General features: G+C 42.1%; 2 protein-coding genes across 2 annotated transcripts; one reads left to right on the top strand and one right to left on the bottom strand.

Annotated features, from left to right (window-relative positions):
- Positions 1-33: 33 nt before the first annotated feature.
- meiosin (meiosis initiator) lies at positions 34-8215 on the bottom strand. The gene is made up of 11 exons (XM_021618324.3): positions 6623-8215; positions 6403-6505; positions 6130-6241; positions 5927-6040; positions 5507-5749; positions 5268-5400; positions 3315-3544; positions 2896-2978; positions 1594-1850; positions 1402-1491; positions 34-1315 (listed from the first exon to the last, which is right to left on the bottom strand). Exons 1-11 carry the CDS (start codon positions 6664-6666, stop codon positions 1162-1164), a joined length of 1563 nt encoding a protein of 520 aa, XP_021473999.1. The 5' UTR covers positions 6667-8215; the 3' UTR covers positions 34-1161.
- On the top strand, positions 7596-18445 carry LOC110533804 (glutaminyl-peptide cyclotransferase). Its single transcript, XM_021618329.3, has 7 exons — positions 7596-8321; positions 8620-8766; positions 8941-9243; positions 9740-9901; positions 10004-10103; positions 10501-10617; positions 13690-18445. The coding sequence occupies exons 1-7, from the start codon at positions 8088-8090 to the stop codon at positions 13833-13835; spliced, it is 1209 nt and encodes a 402-aa protein (XP_021474004.1). The 5' UTR covers positions 7596-8087; the 3' UTR covers positions 13836-18445.
- The last annotated feature ends 829 nt before the right edge of the window (positions 18446-19274 follow it).

The following is a 19274-nucleotide window of genomic DNA, read 5'->3' as shown; positions in this document are numbered from 1 at the left end:
CTTGTTTCATTTGTCTCAAATAACTCAAAGTAGTAACAATTGAATAACTTTAATTTACAGAACATCTTAACATATTGTGACACCACACATAGAAACACTTCAGCAAACTTCCAATTGCCAATTTGAATAACTCAATACAATGGTAAGACTTCAGTTCTTACCTGCCTTGTAAAAACAGGAATTTACACAATGTGTAATAGAGAAACACAGACATTCCACACATATTAATAAACGCAGTGTGTATAAATAGGTAATAAATAAAATGGTCAGTCCATGGGGCAAGTGATTTATGTGCTGCATACTGTGTAGCCTGGAATTTCTTTGGCCCTTATGATCATAAATATAGACTGATTGATGAAATAAACTTCAGGACGACATGACTAGTAAAACACTGCCTTGGCATTATAACCCACGGGAAGACATCACTTCATGTAAATACAAAACTTCCTACTAAAATGGTTCTCAATTATACCTGTAAAACCACGTTTGAACATGTTGTATAAATAACTTTAACATGAGGCAGAAAACAAAAAGTAACAGTTAAATGTGGTGTGCTATAGACCAGGGGTTCCCAAACCTTTTCACTCTGGCCCCCCTTCCAGCATTGGGGAACAGATTCTTTTTTGCAATTCTATACATTTTGTCATGGGGTGCAAAGATAATGTTGCAGTTTTAAGACAAATTATCTTGCACTTCTATACATTTTGCCATGTATTGGAGTGACAAAAAAATTACAACAAAATCTATGGGCTACAAAACCTAAATAAAAAACTGTTAGCTGACATGGGCTAGTTGATCTGGACATTTGACAAGTTATAAATAGCTCTTGAAGGTATGCAATGACTGACATGACAAGAGGAACTGATGATTCACTACCTAATTTCAGTACCTAATTCTACAACTTCAAGAGTCAGTTTAAAGTTGGACTGACTTCCTTTAAAAAACGTATATAATTTGAGAACCACTGTGCTAGACAGAGATTAAGTGTCTGCGTTTGAGAATATAATTTAAACTCCAAAGAACTTCATAATTAACTCATACGGTGTTTCTTAAATAAACAATATTGTTGGTTTGAATATGGACAGATACAGTATAAATATGGACATCCAATGCTAGATGCATATGGTCAGTGAAGGGTCAGTGTGTGTGGAGGTAGCTACTCTAGGGGCCTCCTCTGGCTGCAGCACACAGGTCTCTCTGGGCCAGCAGCATGTGGAGGGGGCTGGGTACACAGTCCTCTTCCTCCCCGCCTCCCTCCACCAACTCACTCCTCACGTTACGGTTCTGCTGGCGGCTGAAGTGGCGAGCCTTCAGACTGAGAGAGATTACACAAGCTCCTCTGTAAAACGGAGAAATTCCAATTGTAAGTAAAGAGACAGACACAATAAGAAAGTTACTGACCAATAGACACGCCTCTCCTGCTTGGGCATGACGTGCCACAGGCTGGCCAGCTCCTTGGTAACCACGGTAGACGGGGTGCCAGGGTGGGTACTGTTCAAAGACATGGCATCCATCTTAGTTACAGACACACAGAGGTACAGTACATCAAGCTGAAACACAGGGTTATGGGGATAAAGGTCAGGAGTCACTCACCGGAGGTAGGTCTTCCTGTTAATGCGGCAGAACATTATGAAGCCGTTGACACACTTCTTCTTCAGGTTAAGAGGGGTGCGAGGGGGGCCCTTGGTGGAAGCATTGGCTCTGCGGTGCCGTCCTGTGCTACTGGTCTTTGACTTCAGAGGGACTTGCTGTTGCTTGGGGGTCCAGGTGACGTCCCCTTCCTCCCCCTCACTCAGGGAGGACAGCCACCCTCCTCTGCCATGCCTGACTTCAGCTTCACCCTCTGACATCTAGGGGGAATAGTGGCTTTATCATTAAGCTGAACATACCCATTTCCTTAATTGTTTTGCACGATATACCGACACTTCTGGATAGTAGAACATGAAAAACAGTTCAGTAGTAGAATTTGTTACTTTTGGTACTGCTGTCAAATGTGTCTCACGGATTAAGCCTGTCTACTAGCACAGCAGACCCCTTATTATAGCGTGCACCGTACCTGATCCACCTACTCACTGCTAGCCTGCACTGAGAGTCTGGGCTGCATCATTTTAGCTCCGTTTGCAAAACAATGTCCATACAGGCAAGAACACTTTACAATGCAAGATAGCTCCCAGCTTTGTAGGCTACAGGTAACTCTCCTGGCTAGCTGACAGCTAAAGGTAACATCAATTCATTACCCTTGTACTTCGTTTGTGATAATATAGAAACAATAACGCAAAAGCTGATTGCCACCAAAAACCTTATTAATTCACTCTCTTACGTCTCTCCCAAAGATGATTTATTGCCTCAGCAAACTGACTCTGCTCCAAACCTCTTGCCTTGTGAATGACGCCATTACTGGTTAAAGAGACAGCGCACATTTTTTATAAAAGATGCTACTTCTATGCAAATGTTGTTGATCAGTATAATAAAATAAGTCCCAAATGGAAGGGAAATTGCTTTTCATCTGTAGCCCCATGAAATCAGCCAAAACAAGCTCAATAACTCAATGCATGCACACACTCCTATTGAATATGAATTCACCTGTATGGTGGATAGGCCTAGGCTACATCCTGATTTACCCAGTTTATCAATAGAGATGTATCATTTATTGTTATATTGACCTCAAAAGATGCCCAGCGATTGAACAGAGCAGTAGCTGAGTTTATCTGTCGAATCAGGTGCCATTCTGTGTCTTTGGCTAATATGTTTTTTTTTATTTTTAACACTGTTCTATCGTTTTGGTATCAAGTATTGTGATACTAAACCTGGTATTGATATTGAACACAACACTAGTACCTAACATACTATACACTCAACATTTGTGTTGTGGAAACATGATTCTATGAGGCTTACTGAGTCATTGGGGTCATGGCAGGGCAGGCAGGAGACTTTGGTGTGGGTCGTTTTAGGGGTGACCCAAACATCCTCGAATAGCACTGCAAAAAGATGAGTGTGTGTTGGCCTTTGGCTATGTTTCACTCTCTCTCTCTCTCGCACCAGGAACTGAAGACGTAAGTAGGAATGTATATGATTAATAGCTGGAGGAATCCTTCCAATCGAGTTACAATTAGGTTTTACAGACTGCACTACTTGGTAGACTACACACTACACCAAGCGTCCTGTAATCTATTTGAAGTCAGACACTTCAAATATACTTCAATGGCAGGCAGGGTCTCTTTTGTATCCAACAAAATAAAGCAGAAATACCCTGGTCATTAACATGATATTAAATCAGCTTAATATTGAGCGTGTGTTATGAAAAGGAGTGTTACCATGGAGCTCCTCCTGGCCCTCAGGCAACAGGCAGTGGCTGAGGCCCCGGGCAGGGGATGTGAGGAGGGAGGGGCTGAGGTTCAGACTGTCCCCAGTCCCAAACAGCGGCAGCAGGGGCAGCAGGGTAGGGCGTTGGGGCGTGGCAGCAGGGCTGTGGAAGGGCTCCCTTCGCCCTCGCATGGGTGGGATTACCCCAAGCATTTGGTCCTTCAGGAAAAGTGATCCTGGCCTGGAAACACATACAGTTGAAGTCGGAACTTTACATACACTTAGGTTGGAGTCATTAAAAATCCTTTTCCAAACACTCAACAAATTTATTGTAAACAAAGTATAGTTTTGGAAAGTCGGTTAGGACATCTACTTTGTGCATGACAAGTAATTTTTCCAACAATTGTTTACAGACAGATTATTTCACTTATAATTCACTATATCACAATTCCAATGGGTCAGAAGTTTACATACACTAAGTTGACTGTGCCTTTAAACAGCTTGGAAAATTCCAGAAAATTATGTCATGGCTTTAGAAGCTTCTGATAGGCTAATTGACATAATTTGAGTCAATTGGAGGTGTACCTGTGGATGTATTTCAAGGCCTACCTTCAAACTCAGTGCCTCTTTGTTTGACATCATGGGAAAATCATAAGAAATCAGCCAAGACCTCAGGAAAAAAAATTGTAGACCTCCACAAGTCTGGTTCATCCTTGGTAGCAATTTCCAAAATGCCTGAAGGTACCACATTCATCTGTACAAACAATAGTACGCAAGTATAAACACCATGAGACCACGCAGCCGTCATACCGCTCAGGAAGGAGAAGCATTCTGTCTCCTAGAGATGAACGTACTTTGGTGCAAAAAGTGCAAATCAATCCCATAACAACGCAAAGGACCTTGTGAAGATGCTGGAGGAAACAGGTATAAAAGTATCTATATCCACAGTAAAACGAGTCCTATATCGACATAACCTGAAAGGCCGCTCAGCAAGGAAGAAGCCACTGCTCCAAAACCGCCATAAAAAAAGCCAGACTACGGTTTCCAACTGCACATGGGGACAAAGATTGTACTTTTTTGGATAAATGTCCTCTGATCTGATGAAACAAAAATAGAACTGTTTCGGCATAATGACCATCGTTATGGTTGGAGGAAAAAGGGGTAGGCTTGCAAGCCTAAAAACACCATCCCAACAGTGAAGCACAGGGGTGGCAGCATCATGTTGTGGGGGTGCTTTGAGGCAGGAGGGACTGGTGCACTTCACAAAATAGATGGCATCATGGGGAAGGACAATTATGTGGATATATTGAAGCAACATCTCAAGACATCAGTCTGGAAGTTAAAGCTTGATCACAAATGGGTCTTCCAAATGGACAATGACCACAAGCATACTTCCAAAGTTGTGGCAAAATGGCTTAAGGACAAAGTCAAGGTATTGAAGGGGCCATCACAAAGCCCTGACCTCAATCCTATAGAAAATGGGTGGGCAGAACTAAAAAAGTGTGTGGGAGCAAGGAGTCCTACAAACCTGACTCAGTTACACCAGCTCTGTCAGGAGGAATGGGCCAAAATTCACTGACTTATTGTGTGAAGCTTGTGGAAGGCTAACCGAAACGTTTGACCCAAGTTAAACAATTTAAAGGCAATGCTACCAAATGCTAAACTTCTGACCCACTGGTAATGTGATGAAAGTAATAAAAGCTGAAATAAATAATTATTCTACTATTATTCTGACATTTCACATTCTTTAAATAAAGTGGTAATCCTAACTGACATAAAACAGGGAATTTTTTCTAGGATTAAATGTCAGGAATTGTGTGAAACTGAGTTTAAATGTATTTGGCTAAGGTGTATGCAAACTTCTGACTTCAACTGTATATATGGGTTGAAAACACATTCACATGAATACTATACTAAGTTACACTAAAAAGGGCAGGCATGCGGCTACAGGGATGTAAACCCACCCATTAATTGGAGTAGTTGGAGTGTCTAGGACCCCGCTCCCTGATGGGATGCTCTCGTTGCCTGTGCGGTCCTCACAAACAAAGCAGTGGCCTCTCTCTGTTGGGGATGGAGTCCACAGAGTCCCACTGCTCCCTGTGGGAGACCAAAAGACAGAGGCATCAACTCAGTAACATTTGTCCCAAACACACCTGTCATGTATAGCCCAGAGAACACTTAGGGACCCTCCAGCCTAACTCACCCTCCAGAGGCGTGCTCAGGGGGAGCAGCTGATTTAGGCTGAAGCCTGAATCCAGGGAGCTCGGCTGGGAGTCGCTGTCATACACAGGCCACGCCCCATGGCTATCACTAGACTGGAGCTCTGACCAATCAGAATGCACACCCCACATGGGGACAGACACACCCTCCTCTGGGTAAACTATTTTTCCATTGGCTACAGCTTTGTACAACCTCCTTCTGTTCACCTGAAGCTCTGCCTTCACCTCTGAGTTAAGCAAACAGAAAAGCACCATTCTGGTTAGTGTGATGTTATTACACACAAAACTAGTTTGTAATCATACTTGAAGTAACTAACAGAACTACTCTCGTCACCTTACAACAGTCTTTTGACAGTGTTGAACATAATGTCATGGGTAGTTGGGGGGAGGTGTGGGTCTGGTACCTGAGGTGGGGGCAGGTCTCTTGCGGGAACGGCTGAAAAAATATTTGCGCTTGGCCTTTAGAGTGTGAGGGGGGGTGCAGGGATCAGAGAGGGTGTTCTCTTCACTCTCAGACCCTGTACATGCACACACACATACAGTGTAAATGCATTGATATGAAAGTCAGGTACGTAGTCTGTACTTGTCTTGATGCTTGAGGTTGTACCTGTGTCGGGTTCCTGCTTGGGGATGCAGTGGGGGGGCAAGCGGCTCTGCAGGGTCTGGATCCTACTCTGAAGAAAGTCAAAATAGCGCAGCATGTGGACCAGAGTCTCCTTCTGAAGATAGATTAGAGGTGAGACACACACAGGAACACCCACCACCATAATGTAACCGTACTGTATTCAGACATACTGTAGCCATGCACCCACATACGGACACAAATACTCATACAGGGAATCCATTAATACAATTAAATCAAGCTCATCTGTGCACAAACCTTGGTGAGTCCTCGGCCATTCCTAGGCTTAGATATGGGCAGCAGGCCTGCAATCTCTTTCAGACTGTTGCTCCAGCATGTGCTCCAGTCCAGCTGATCCTTACTGTAAGATAATGTACCCATTACTTAGCTACAGTAGATCATTTTCATGTCTTCAAGTCTCTTTTATAATTCTTATTGACAGTGACGTGCAACAGGCAATTTAAGTAGCTAAAAGTACCTTTTCCTGCGAGTCGCGTCTCTGCCTGCGGGTCCTTGTGCCATGCTCAAATCTGCCACAGGGGGCGTCAAAGATGCTAAATTAACGTTCAGTCCCTTGCGCGGTAATGTTAGTTTGCTGGCCAGTTAGTTAACTTAGCTAGCTGAAGTTTGCCATCCATCAGTCTAGCTAATTATTTTCACGCCTTTAACCAATGAGTGTCTATCTACATGCTTCGCCTCTTGCTCTCTGCTTTAACAAAAATATATTAACAAAGTTACGTTGAGCTAATTGCATAGCAAAATTGATATAACGTTAGCTAGCTAGTTAGCTATCCAGCTAACTTTACGTTTTTTGTTAGCGAGGGCGAGCCAATGACTGCATATGAAGGGTGAGCAGAGATAAGCAAGATAAATATACATTTGAATTATTAGACACTATAAAAATATTAATATCTGTGGAAATAAATGTTAGTGACAATTTATGGCCAGTCACTTACCTAGAAGAAGTTTAGCAGCAAAGAGAATATTGGCTATCTATTTTTTAAATGATTGTTCTCTAGCCAGCTAGTCATGTCATCCCATTGGTTAAGAAAAGACCAATCCCTTCGCACGAGGCAGGTCATTGGCTAGACACAGACCTATCCTAGCGGGTACATTGAACGTTCTAAGACTTTTAAGAAATGTGATTCTAATGCTACCATGCGGAAATATTTTGCCTACCTGACAAACCAATCAGTGGTTTGGTTCACTAGATATCAATCAATAAATCAATAATTGATTAATTCGTTCAGCAATGTACAGATATAGATAGAACAATACACATATACATTCATATTTTTGGGCTAACGTGTGACTTTTTTTCAATTCTAGTCTTGTCATTTTTTTGAATTTCCAAATAAATAATACATTTCCAAATAAACAAGGCACATTTTCAGTCTCATTTTTCCATCAATTGATAGCCTTCTCCTGAATCATTTTCGCGTACAATTTTCACAGCAGGCGGTCGGAGCTCATGCACCAACTGCAGACACAGAACACCGCGTGTGCACTAAAAATGGGGCCATAACGAAACGACGACGATATGGCGGGGGTCAATATGCGATTAGTGCGGACGTTGATAGTTTATTATACCTCAGTGGTTGATAGATTTGATTGGACAGATCCGCCGCTGCATGTATGTCCCAACATGACTGCATGAGTGCTCCATTCAGGTAAAATAGCCTGTATCTTGTTGTTAAATTGTAGCCTATCCTGATGAAATTGTGTTAAATGATACTCATAGATGTCATAAATTGTTTCATGTTTATTTGCCCACGCTCGGCTCGAGTCTAAGCAGCCAGTGGCCTCATTAATTCAATCGGTCATGGACGTTATTCTCCATTGCCATACGCTAGCATGGAATCATAAGCACTATAACGCACATAGTTAAGAAAGGCTCTGTACCGGACTGAACTGTTGTGTGAATCTAACGGTTCTTCCAAGTTATGAGAACCACCCGGAAGCCCCGATCTTCTCCAGGCACCAAGCTGCTACTGGGACGCTGCTACCGGCTCCGGATGTCCCGAGTTCGGGTGCTTCTCGTATGCCTATGTGGGATGCTGGCAATAGCTCTGACACTTGGATTTTCTTTCTCGAGTAATGATACAAGCGATGATGATGACAGTATTCATATGGACGATAACACACAATTTCGTGTGCCAGACCTAATAAGGGACAAGGTAGGTGATGGCTCCTGCACTGTAGCCTCCGGTTTTCCAATATTGGACTAAGCCTAAGGAGTAGCCTACTTTTTAGATGCTGCTGCTACAGCCTACATACCCCAGCCAGCTGGAACACTTAACCCAGTATGTTCAACTATATACACTTCACTGATGGCAGACAATTTACCTCAAGTCAGATCTTTGATTGCTCAATAATAACAGTATTTTCTGCCTGGTGACTGACGGTTTTCAAAATGCATATGTGAAAAAACTACTGCAACTGTCTCCTTTCTCCTGCTGTCCTCCCTTTCTGCAGTTGACCCATAACCCCCGTCGGGCCACTGTGGCCCAGATCAAGCGTCTGGTGGGCCAGGTGAATTCAGGTAGACTGTGGTACTCTCTCCTGAGGCCCATCCTGGTAGAGAGACTGCCAGGTACCAGGGGCAGCCGTAGGGTGCGTGAGGTTAGGATCTCTACTGACTCCAGGAAGAGACATCAGGGTAGAACGTCTGTAATTAAAGTGGAACTGGTGTCTCTTTATCACAGTCTTACATGTTATTGTATCAATTAACATTTTGTTTTCTGAAATAATGTCCTTAGATTAAAATCACACAGTTTTTTTCTGTGAATGCCACAGCATATCTACAGCCATCTAGAGTTCCTGTCAGCGGGTTGGTCGTTGGAGGTCGACTCCTTCAACTCTGCTACCCCAAAGGGAATAATCACCTTCTCCAACCTACTGGCAGTCCTGGACCCCTCGGCCCCGCGCCGTCTGCTGCTGGCCTGCCACTACGACTCCAAGGCTATGCTCCCAGCTTCCAAAACCCCCGACGGGCCTCTCAGGAGGTTCCTAGGGGCCAGCGACGCGGCCGTCCCCTGTGCCATGATACTGGAGCTGGTGACTGCTCTGGACGTCCACCTGAAAGTGCTAAAACAACAGGTAAATACTGTGTCTGCTCTGCTACTGTAGGACAAGGCTACGCTTCAGAGGGCAAGGATGAAAGTGATGACTTGACAGATCCTTTTAAGTTCCTGGTTGCACTGGGAATATAAGTTGTTGGATTTGCGGAAAACTGATGACAGGATGAGGCTTCAGTGTGTGGTTGGGCTACCCTCTGACATGTTTGCCTCTCTCCCGGGATGTCAGACTATTTATAGATCTGGAGTCTGACCCATGAACACACATCAATTATTCAAACATTTATATCCAAATTAAACTGCAGACATTTATGGGTTGAGGCACAGACATCATTAACACTCACCGGACATCTCCCATGTTGGCATCAAAAGCAATGCATTTTAAAGGATATTGTATGATAGTTACATATTACTCGACCAATATATATTTTTCTAAGCATTTTTGTTATATTACAAGAAAATGTATCACTCCAACCCCTGTATCAGTCTTTCTTTCTGTCTATTTTTCTCTCTGGTAGAAGTCACAGGTGACTTTGCAGTTGGTCTTCTTTGATGGTAATGAGGCGTTTGATCAGCCGAGCCCCTCCGACTCTCTGTACGGCTCACGTTACCTTGCTGAACAAATGTCCCGTACACCTCACCCTCCAGGAGCTGAACATACCACCCTGTTACATGCTTTGGTGAGGCTTTGTTAGTGTTTGTTACAATGTTCCATTGCCAAGCCTTATGTAGTATGCAGTTAATGTTTTGCTTAGCTACGTGTTCTGTATGTTGAATGGCAGGACCTGTTTGTTCTTTTGGATCTGATTGGTGCCCCTGACCCTATGTTTGTCAACCACTTTGACGACACTGTTCGCTGGTTTGATGAGCTGATATATGCAGGTACGGCCCCCACCTCTCTTCTCAAAATGTATACTCCATATACTGTATCACAAAAATGGCCTATATTTCCAGGTAAATTAATTCATTACTATCACGCTCATTGCTCACTGTAATCGTAATGGGGCAAAAACATATTGTAATGGAGATAGTGAGGTAGAGGGACACTAGAATGACAGAAAGAGCCAGGGAGCAAGGCAGCGAGTTTTGTAGGTGGATGACTGACTCATGCTAATACAGGACCAGGCTCTGCAGTGCTGATCTGGCTATAATTCCACTCAGGCACAAGTAATAAGACACCTGAAATGAGCTGTTCTTCCTCCATCATTTTTTCTCTCCTCCCTGCTTACCCCTTCTCCACCCCCCATGGCCCGCGGTGGCTGTCATGTCCGTGTGCTAGAGAGGAGGCTCCATAAGCTGGGTCTGCTGTCCTCCCACCCCAGAGAGGTGAGCTACTTCAGGAAGGACATAAACCTGGGCCCTGTGGAGGACGACCATGTGCCATTCCTCCAGCAGGGTGAGAGAGCACACCCACATAGATAGGCAGATGGTTAGAGGGCACATTTACTGACTAACAAGCATGGACGTTTAACAGTACACCATTAATATATAAGTGGAGGCTCTTAAGAGGAGGAAGGGGAGGACCATCCTACTCAGTGAATTTCATTTTATTTTATTTTATAGTGAAACATTAAAGATGCACTATGCGGAAATCGCTTGGCTATTTCCTGGTTGCTAAAATTTGAATAGTTCGCCTAATTTCAGTTTATGTGAAGTATAGTGTAGGGCCCTCAAACTCAATTCTGGACCTCAAAGCAATTTCCACTGCAATGTGCACTTAATTATCAGGTAGAACAGAAAACCAGCAGGCTCCGGACCTCGTAGGGTAAGAGTTGAATACCCCTGGTGTAGAGAATCATTGTACCATCTAAACTGTGGTAAAATATATTTTACATAACCAAAAACATTATATTTTCAGCTGTTTAAAGATGGTGTACAAAACCTAAAGTAAAAGCAAAAAGCATAGAAATTGCGCATATAGAACATATCTACTGCTTCTTAGAGTATGACATATCTATAACTCACATTTCTATGAAATGTTTGTCAAGTCACCCAAAAAAGATGCAAGATCTCCTTTTTAGGTAAAACTATACTAAATATATTCACGTCACCAAATGACTGAATAAAACACAGTTTTGCAATAAAGGTCTACAGTAGCCTGTAGGGTAGCACCATGGTGTAGCAGAACAGCTAGCTTCCGTCCTCCTCTGGGTACCTTGACTTCAATACAAAACCTAGGAGGCTCATGGTTCTCACCCCCTTCCATACACTTACACAGTAATTATGACGACTTCCGGGGGACGTCCTCCAACCTATCAGAGCTCTTGCAGGATGAACTGACATGTCCATCCAATCAAAGGATCAGAGAATGAATCTAGTAGTGAAAGCATAAGCTACAGCTAGCTAGCACTGCAGTGCATAAAATGTGGTGAGTAGTTGCCTCAAAGAGAGAGAAAGACAATAGTTGAACAGTTTTGAACAAATTAATTTTGTACAAAATTAAGGAGACGCAGCAGAGCGAAATATATATTTTTCTTTCAGTTTCACTTTCTTACTCTAGCTAATGCAGCTAATTTAGTGTCTTCAACAACCTGACTCAAACAGAGAGGAATGATATTTATGTTAGCTAGCTGGCTAAGGCTATCCGACATGTCCAATTCAAGGTGAGCTTTCAGTTTTATAAGTGTATTGCCACTGGGCTCCGCCAGTGTAACTGCTGAACTGCTTGTTGTACACTACTGCGTGATTGTACACATGGATTGGATTGTGGGTTTACTAACGCATTAGTTATAGTAGCTATGTTGACTATGAAGTTAGATAATATGGTGACAACAATGTAGGCTGTGTGTAGCAGCTATGGTATGACAGCTGTTGTGTTGTGCACTGAACTCCACAAGTGAAGGGAAAATATGAGAAGAGAGCGTGTAAATGTGATGATGCTGTTTGTGTGGCTGCTATGAAAGTGAACTGTGGTTGCTTATATGGGCACAAGCCGAGACCCAGATGCAGACACGGGAGGCAGATGGTTTAAGTCCTTGATATTTATTATATCCAAAAGGGGTAGGCAAGAGAATGGTCGTGGACAGGCAAAAAGTCAAAACCAGTTCAGTCCAGGAGGTACAGTGTGGCAGGCAGGCTCAAGGTCAGGGCAGGCAGAATGGTCAGGCAGGCGGGTACAGAAAACAAGCAAAGTCAAAACCGGGAGGACTAGTAGAAGAGAATAGAAAAGGCAGGAGAACGGGAAAAAACACACTGGTTGACTTGGAACATACAAGACAAACTGGCACAGAGAGACAGGAAACACAGGGATATATACACCAGGGATAACAAGCGACACCTGGAGGAGGTGGAGACAATAACAAGGACAGGTGAAACTGATCAGGGTGTGACAGTGCGGCTGAACAGGGGTGTATTTATTCCGCCAATTCTGTTGCAAAATGTTTCTTAAATGGAAGAAAACGGAATGAAACGGGGATGGACCTACCTGAATTTGTCCACTAGAAACTCTTGTTTTAGTTTTGCAACTGTTTGGACTAATGATTACACCCTAGATCAGCTATATGCAGGCAGTACTCCAATTTGTCTTTTGACCTTTGCACCTACGTTATAAACTTCATTTGTAGGCTAGGTTGTAACAACCTCATGATGGATATAGGGCAAATATAAGTATCATGTAGTAGCCTAAACATATCAACGTTACATTGAACTGGGTGAATGGAATATGAAAGACAGACAGTCATCCAATATGCTGTAATAGAAATAAGGCCATGCTCATAAAAAAAGAACGTCCTCCTTCATCTTAACCCGCCTCTGATATCTACACCGCTGATTAGACTATGACCTTATGACTGTACTGTATCTGCAGAGAGTTCTCTGCTTTAGTTTTATCCCTGTAGAACTTAATCTACCATCTGCCTTTTTTATCTCTCCGTCTATTAACCTCTGTCATCCCCTACACTCTACCCTATCTCATTTGTCTTCTCCCCTCCCCTGTCTCTCTGTCATCCCCTACACTCTACCCTATCTCATTTGTCTTCTCCCCTCCCCTGTCTCTCTGTCATCCCCTACACTCTACCCTATCTCATTTGTCTTCTCCCCTCCCCTGTCTCTCTGTCATCCCCTACACTCTACCATATCTCATTTGTCTTCTCCCCTCCCCTGTCTCTCTGTCATCCCCTACACTCTACCCTATCTCATTTGTCTTCTCCCCTCCCCTGTCTCTCTGTCATCCCCTACACTCTACACTATCTCATTTGTCTTCTCCCCTCCCCTGTCTCTCTGTCATCCCCTACACTCTACCCTATCTCATTTGTCTTCTCCCCTCCCCTGTCTCTCTGTCATCCCCTACACTCTACCCTATCTCATTTGTCTTCTCCCCTGCCCGTCATCCCCTACACTCTACCCTATCTCATTTGTCTTCTCCCCTCCCCTGTCTCTCTGTCATCCCCTACACTCTACCCTATCTCATTTGTCTTCTCACCTCCCCTGTCTCTCTGCCATTCCCACCCACTCCCCTCTATGCCCGCAGGGGTTCCAGTCCTACACATGATCACAACGCCCTTCCCCTCCTTTATGCACACTCTGGAGGACACAGCGGAACACATCCATTCTCAGACTATCGAGAACCTCACCAAGGTGCTAGTGGTGTTCCTTGCTGAATACATAGGACTCTGACTGACGTTTCCTCCCTTTACTGTTGCTCATAGACATGTATCCTTTAGACTTTATGCCACAATCACCCAGCCGCATTTTAAAATACCAGCCACTCTCCCACATAATCAATTTACAATCATCAAAGTCCTATCATACCATGCCTTTTCTCTACATCACCTATATCTCTCGTTCTAGAATCTATACCCTAGTAGTCTTGTTGTTGTTTTTTTTAACCCATTCTGGAGCCATACTAGAAAACGGTTGAAATTAGGATTGTGATTATAGAGGCCTTTTATATACCCTGTCCCTCTCATTCCCATAATCCATGTGGAACTCAGACTTATGCAAAAACAGAATGATGAACTTGATTAGGTGCCTTTTCTCAATACGTTCAGTAAATGAGGTTGTGAACACTAGAGTATATAGTGTTTCCCAATGAGGGAAGTTCAAGCTAGATCATGTGGATAAAAAATATTAAAATGCTAAATAAAGAGGTGATATGCAGACATTACTGTACATATTTGTTCCCCAAAAATCACTTATATGTTTAGGACAGACAGTCCAGTAATAATATAGCAATAAATATGTGCTTTGGGAAGTGCTAGATTATATGGGATATAATTGTGTATTAACAGTGCCTTCAGAAAGTACTCACACCCCTTGACTTTATTCACATTTTGTTGTGTTACAGCCTGAATTTAAAATGGATTCAATTTAGATGTTTTTTGTTGCCACTAGCCTACCTACAATACCCCATAATGTCAAAGTGGAATTCGATTTTTTGAAAATGTTGCAAATGAATTACAAATGAAAAGCTGAAATATCTTGAGTCAATAACTATTCAACCCTTTTATTATGGCAAGCATAAATACGTCGCATGGACACACTCTGTGTGCAATAATAGTGTTTTACATGATTGTTGAATGACTACCTGATATCTGTGTCCCACACATACAATTATCTGTAAGGTCCCTCAGTCAAGCAGTGAATTTCAAACACAGATTCAACCACAAAGACAGGGGGTTTTCCAATGCCTCACAAAGAAGAGCACCTATTGATAGAAGGGAAAAATACAATTTTAAAAATACATTGAATATCCCTTTGAGCATGGTGAAGTTATTAATTACACTTTGGGTGGTGTATCAATACACCCAGTCACTATAAAGATACAAGCTTCCTTCTTAACTCAGTTGCCAGAGAGGATGAAAACCGCTCAGGGATTTCAACATAAGACCAATGGTGACTTTAAAACAGTTACAGAGTTTTTTTGGGCTGTGATAGGATAAAACTGAGGATGGATGTATCAACAACGCTGTAGTTACTCCACAATATTAACCTAATTGACAGAGTGAAAAGAAGGAAGCCTGTACAGAATAAAAATATTCCAAAACATGCATCCTGATTGCAACGAGGCACTAAAGTAATAATGCAATGAAATGTGGCAAAGCAATTAACTCTTTGTCCTGAATACAAAGTGTTATGTTTGGGGCAAATCCAATATAACACATTAATGAGTACCACTCTCCATATTGTCAAGCATAGTGGTGGCTGCATCATGTTATGGGTATGCATGTAATTGTTAAGGACAGGGGAGTTTTTCAGAATGTAGCTAAGCACAGGCAAAATCCTAGATGAAAACCTGGTTCAGTCTGCTTTCCACCAGACACTGTGAGATTAATTCACCTTTCAGCAGGACAACAACCTAAAACACAAGGCCAAATCTACACAGGAGTTGCTTACCAAGATGACAGTGAATGTTCCTGAGTGGCCGAGTTACAGTCTTAACTTAAATTTACTTGGAAATCTATGGCAAGACTTGAAAATGGCTGTCTAGCAATGATCAACAACCAACTAGACAGAGCTTGAATATTTTTTTAAAGAATGTGAAAATATATAATACATATATAGTGGGGCAAAAAATATTTAGTCAGCCACCAATTGTGCAAGTTCTCCCACTTAAAAAGATGAGAGAGGCCTGTAATGTTCATCATAGGTACACTTCAACTATGACAGACAAAATTAGAAAAAAAATCCAGAAAATCACATTGTAGGATTTTTAATGAATTTATTTGCAAATTATGGTGGAAAATAAGTATTTGGTCAATAACAAAAGTTTATCTCAATACTTTGTTATATACCCTTTGTTGGCAATGACAGAGGTCAAACGTTTTCTGTAAGTCTTCACAAGGTTTCACACACTGTTGCTGGTATTTTGGCCCATTCCTCCATGCAGATCTCCTGTAGAGCAGTGATGTTTTGGGGCTGTTGCTGGGCAACACGGACTTTCAACTCCCTCCAAAGATTTTCTATGGGGTTGAGATCTGGAGACTGGCTAGGCCACTCCAGGACCTTGAAATGCTTCTTACGAAGGCTCTCCTTCGTTGCCCGGGCGGTGTGTTTGGGATCATTGTCATGCTGAAAGACCCAGCCACGTTTCATCTTCAATGCCCTTGCTGATGGAAGGAGGTTTTCACTCAAAATCTCACGATACATGGCCCCATTCATTCTTTCCTTTACACGGATCAGTCGTCCTGGTCCCTTTGCAGAAAAACAGCCCCAAAGCATGATGTTTCCACCCGCATGCTTCACAGTAGGTATGGTGTTCTTTGGATGCAACTCAGCATTCTTTGTCCTCCAAACACGACGAGTTGAGTTTTTACCAAAAAGTTATATTTTGGTTTCATCTGACCATATGACATTCTCCCAATCTTCTTCTGGATCATCCAAATGCTCTCTAGCAAACTTCAGACGGGCCTGGACATGTACTGGCTTAAGCAGGGGGACACATCTGGCACTGCAGGATTTGAGTCCCTGGCGGCGTAGTGTGTTACTGATGGTAGGCTTTGTTACTTTGGTCCCAGCTCTCTGCAGGTCATTCACTAGGTCCCCCCGTGTTCCCAGCTCTCTGCAGGTCATTCACTAGGTCCCCCCGTGTGGTTCTGGGATTTTTGCTCACCGTTCTTGTGATCATTTTGACCCCACGGGGTGAGATCTTGCGTGGAGCCCCAGATCGAGGGAGATTATCAGTGGTCTTGTATGTCTTCCATTTCCTAATAATTGCTCCCACAGTTGATTTCTTCAAACCAAGCTGCTTACCTATTGCAGATTCAGTCTTCCCAGCCTGGTGCAGGTCTACAATTTTGTTTCTGGTGTCCTTTGACAGCTCTTTGGTCTTGGCCATAGTGGAGTTTGGAGTGTGACTGTTTGAGGTTGTGGACAGGTGTCTTTTATACTGATAACAAGTTCAAACAGGTGCCATTAATACAGGTAACGAGTGGAGGACAGAGGAGCCTCTTAAAGAAGAAGTTACAGGTCTGTGAGAGCCAGAAATCTTGCTTGTTTGTAGGTGACCAAATACTTATTTTCCACCATAATTTGCAAATTCATTAAAAATCCTACAATGTGATTTTCTGGATTTTTTTTCTAATTTTGTCTGTCATAGTTGATGAAAATTACAGGCCTCTCATCTTTTTAAGTGGGAGAACTTGCACAATTGGTGGCTGACTAAATACTTTTTTGCCCCACTTTAAATATAATACAATCCATGAGTGCAAAGCTCTTAGAGACTTACCCAGAAAGACTGGGTAAGAAAGACAGCTGTAATCGCTGCCAAAGGTGCTTCTGCAAAGTATTGACTCAGGTGTGAATTGTTATGTAAATTAGATATTTCTGTATTTCATTTTCAATACATTTGCTCAAATTTGTCATTATGGGGTATTGTGTGAAGATGGGTGAGAAAATCTCTCGATTTAATCCATTTTGAATTCAGGCTGTAACACGACAAAATATGAAATAAGTCAAGGGGTATGAATACTTTCTGAAGTATCTTCTAATAGCTTATGCAAGTAACACAAAGTTATGCTTCCGATATTACATAGACCCAACAGTTCCAACTCTGTTTGTTGAAATACATGTACTATATATTAGGATGAAGATAAAGATGAATCAAATGTATTGGGATGACTTTGTATATTGAGCATTACGATATGTAGAGATATTTATCTAGAAGTAATACTATGTTCAGTGCCAATGTGTCACATATTATTTGTATACTGAAAGAGTCGCATCCACCAGTTAACTGGTCAAAAAGCGATAATAACTCAATTGAAAAGTATGATTATTGTGTACTGTATGCATCCACTATTGTAGCACAACAATGGCTTTCACATGATGTCAGCCAGCAGAATCTAATAATGCATAATAAGAAACTATTTTATGCGCAATACTTGCTACAGCGAACTCAGTGACAACATTATTATACTGAATGAACCAGACTGTGTGAATGGATGCTGTAACTGTCACAGTGTTGTTACATAGCCTGGCTGACAGTCTATTTCTGCTAGCCAACATGTCCTATAATTGTTTTGCCGGAAGAAACAAAACACTCAGAATGGTTCATGCACAATAGGCTTCCATTGGAGTCATGCCATCTCCTATGTGAAAGATTGATTGAGGCTATTCTGTACCTCAAACCTCAACCCAATATTGTATTGCACTACTTTCTGACATCAACTCATATTTTAATTATGTTTGTGTTATTATTGAACTGTATGAAAAATGTATATGAAATGAATGATTGCTTGCATAGAATTCCACACAGAATGTTTTCCTAAATAAAGATTATAAACTTGTTTGATTTGTTTAATTTCATGTGTGAGAAATTTGTTGAAACATGTTAAGTTCACCCCAACGTTTGAGCCTTTACTAAACTGACAACGTAATTGTGAGGTGAGACATCCAAGCCAATAGAGGGCAGTGTAACTAGCACCCATCATAACAGCTCCGTCGCCTTTGGCTTTGGTAATATAAACATTTAACCACAGAGTTTCTAAACTCAGAGGCGCAACATCGTGAAACTTCCGGGAACGCTTGCGAAACAGACTAGACCTGGGTTTCGCAAAGGTATCGTAGCAATAACCATCTTAATTCCATTGAAACTAAATTAACGACAGATACTTTTAGTGCTACGATGCTTTTGGGAAAATCAGCCCAGGCCGGGGTTTGAGAAGTGAAAAATTAGTTGTTCCTTTTCTCGAAATCTAAAGGCACAACGTGGATTTGAGCCAATGCATCAACGAGTTTAACATGTTATTACGCCAACCTCATGAAAGTGACAAACTGACACGTTTTCATCTTCATCAAAAACAACTTTATATGGACGGAGTGCCTTTGATTTGACGGTCTGGGTCATTCCTACTTTTCGGTACCTTTTCTGTCCCCATGGATGTTGGCGTTTTTGCCATGTCCCCAGTTATCTACTTACACAATAAATATGCCATAAAATAATACACATTTTAAAATCTTTATTCATTATGTTATAGTCCTAGTTAAAGTCTCTTTCATCAATAAAGTATTTTTCATAATTATTGTATTTATTATTTTTTATTTAAGATTTTCCCTGATCACTTTCCCTGTTAGTTTGTTGAAATTCTCCATTTAAGAAAACAACCCCTTCCTACA

This window comes from Oncorhynchus mykiss, chromosome 10 (assembly GCF_057628025.1).
Source record: "Oncorhynchus mykiss isolate SJ-2025 chromosome 10, ASM5762802v1, whole genome shotgun sequence".
Classification (NCBI taxonomy): Eukaryota; Metazoa; Chordata; class Actinopteri; order Salmoniformes; family Salmonidae; genus Oncorhynchus; species Oncorhynchus mykiss.
This window is presented reverse-complemented; position numbering and strand designations above follow the sequence as displayed.

Bases quoted from the DNA above. Each gene is read 5' to 3' on its own strand.
- meiosin (XM_021618324.3), bottom strand. From the start codon at position 6,666: ATGGCACAAGGACCCGCAGGCAGAGACGCGACTCGCAGGAAAAG. The intron at 1,851-2,895 runs GTAAGCCTCATA...TATTCCCCCTAG, and splicing joins GCCATGACCCCAATGACTCA to ATGTCAGAGGGTGAAGCTGA. The intron at 1,492-1,593 runs GTGAGTGACTCC...GTCTTTGAACAG, and splicing joins AACAGGAAGACCTACCTCCG to TACCCACCCTGGCACCCCGT.
- LOC110533804 (XM_021618329.3), top strand. From the start codon at position 8,088: ATGAGAACCACCCGGAAGCCCCGATCTTCTCCAGGCACCAAGCTGCTA. The intron at 9,902-10,003 runs GTGAGGCTTTGT...GTTGAATGGCAG, and splicing joins CCACCCTGTTACATGCTTTG to GACCTGTTTGTTCTTTTGGA. The intron at 10,104-10,500 runs GTACGGCCCCCA...TCCGTGTGCTAG, and splicing joins TGATGAGCTGATATATGCAG to AGAGGAGGCTCCATAAGCTG.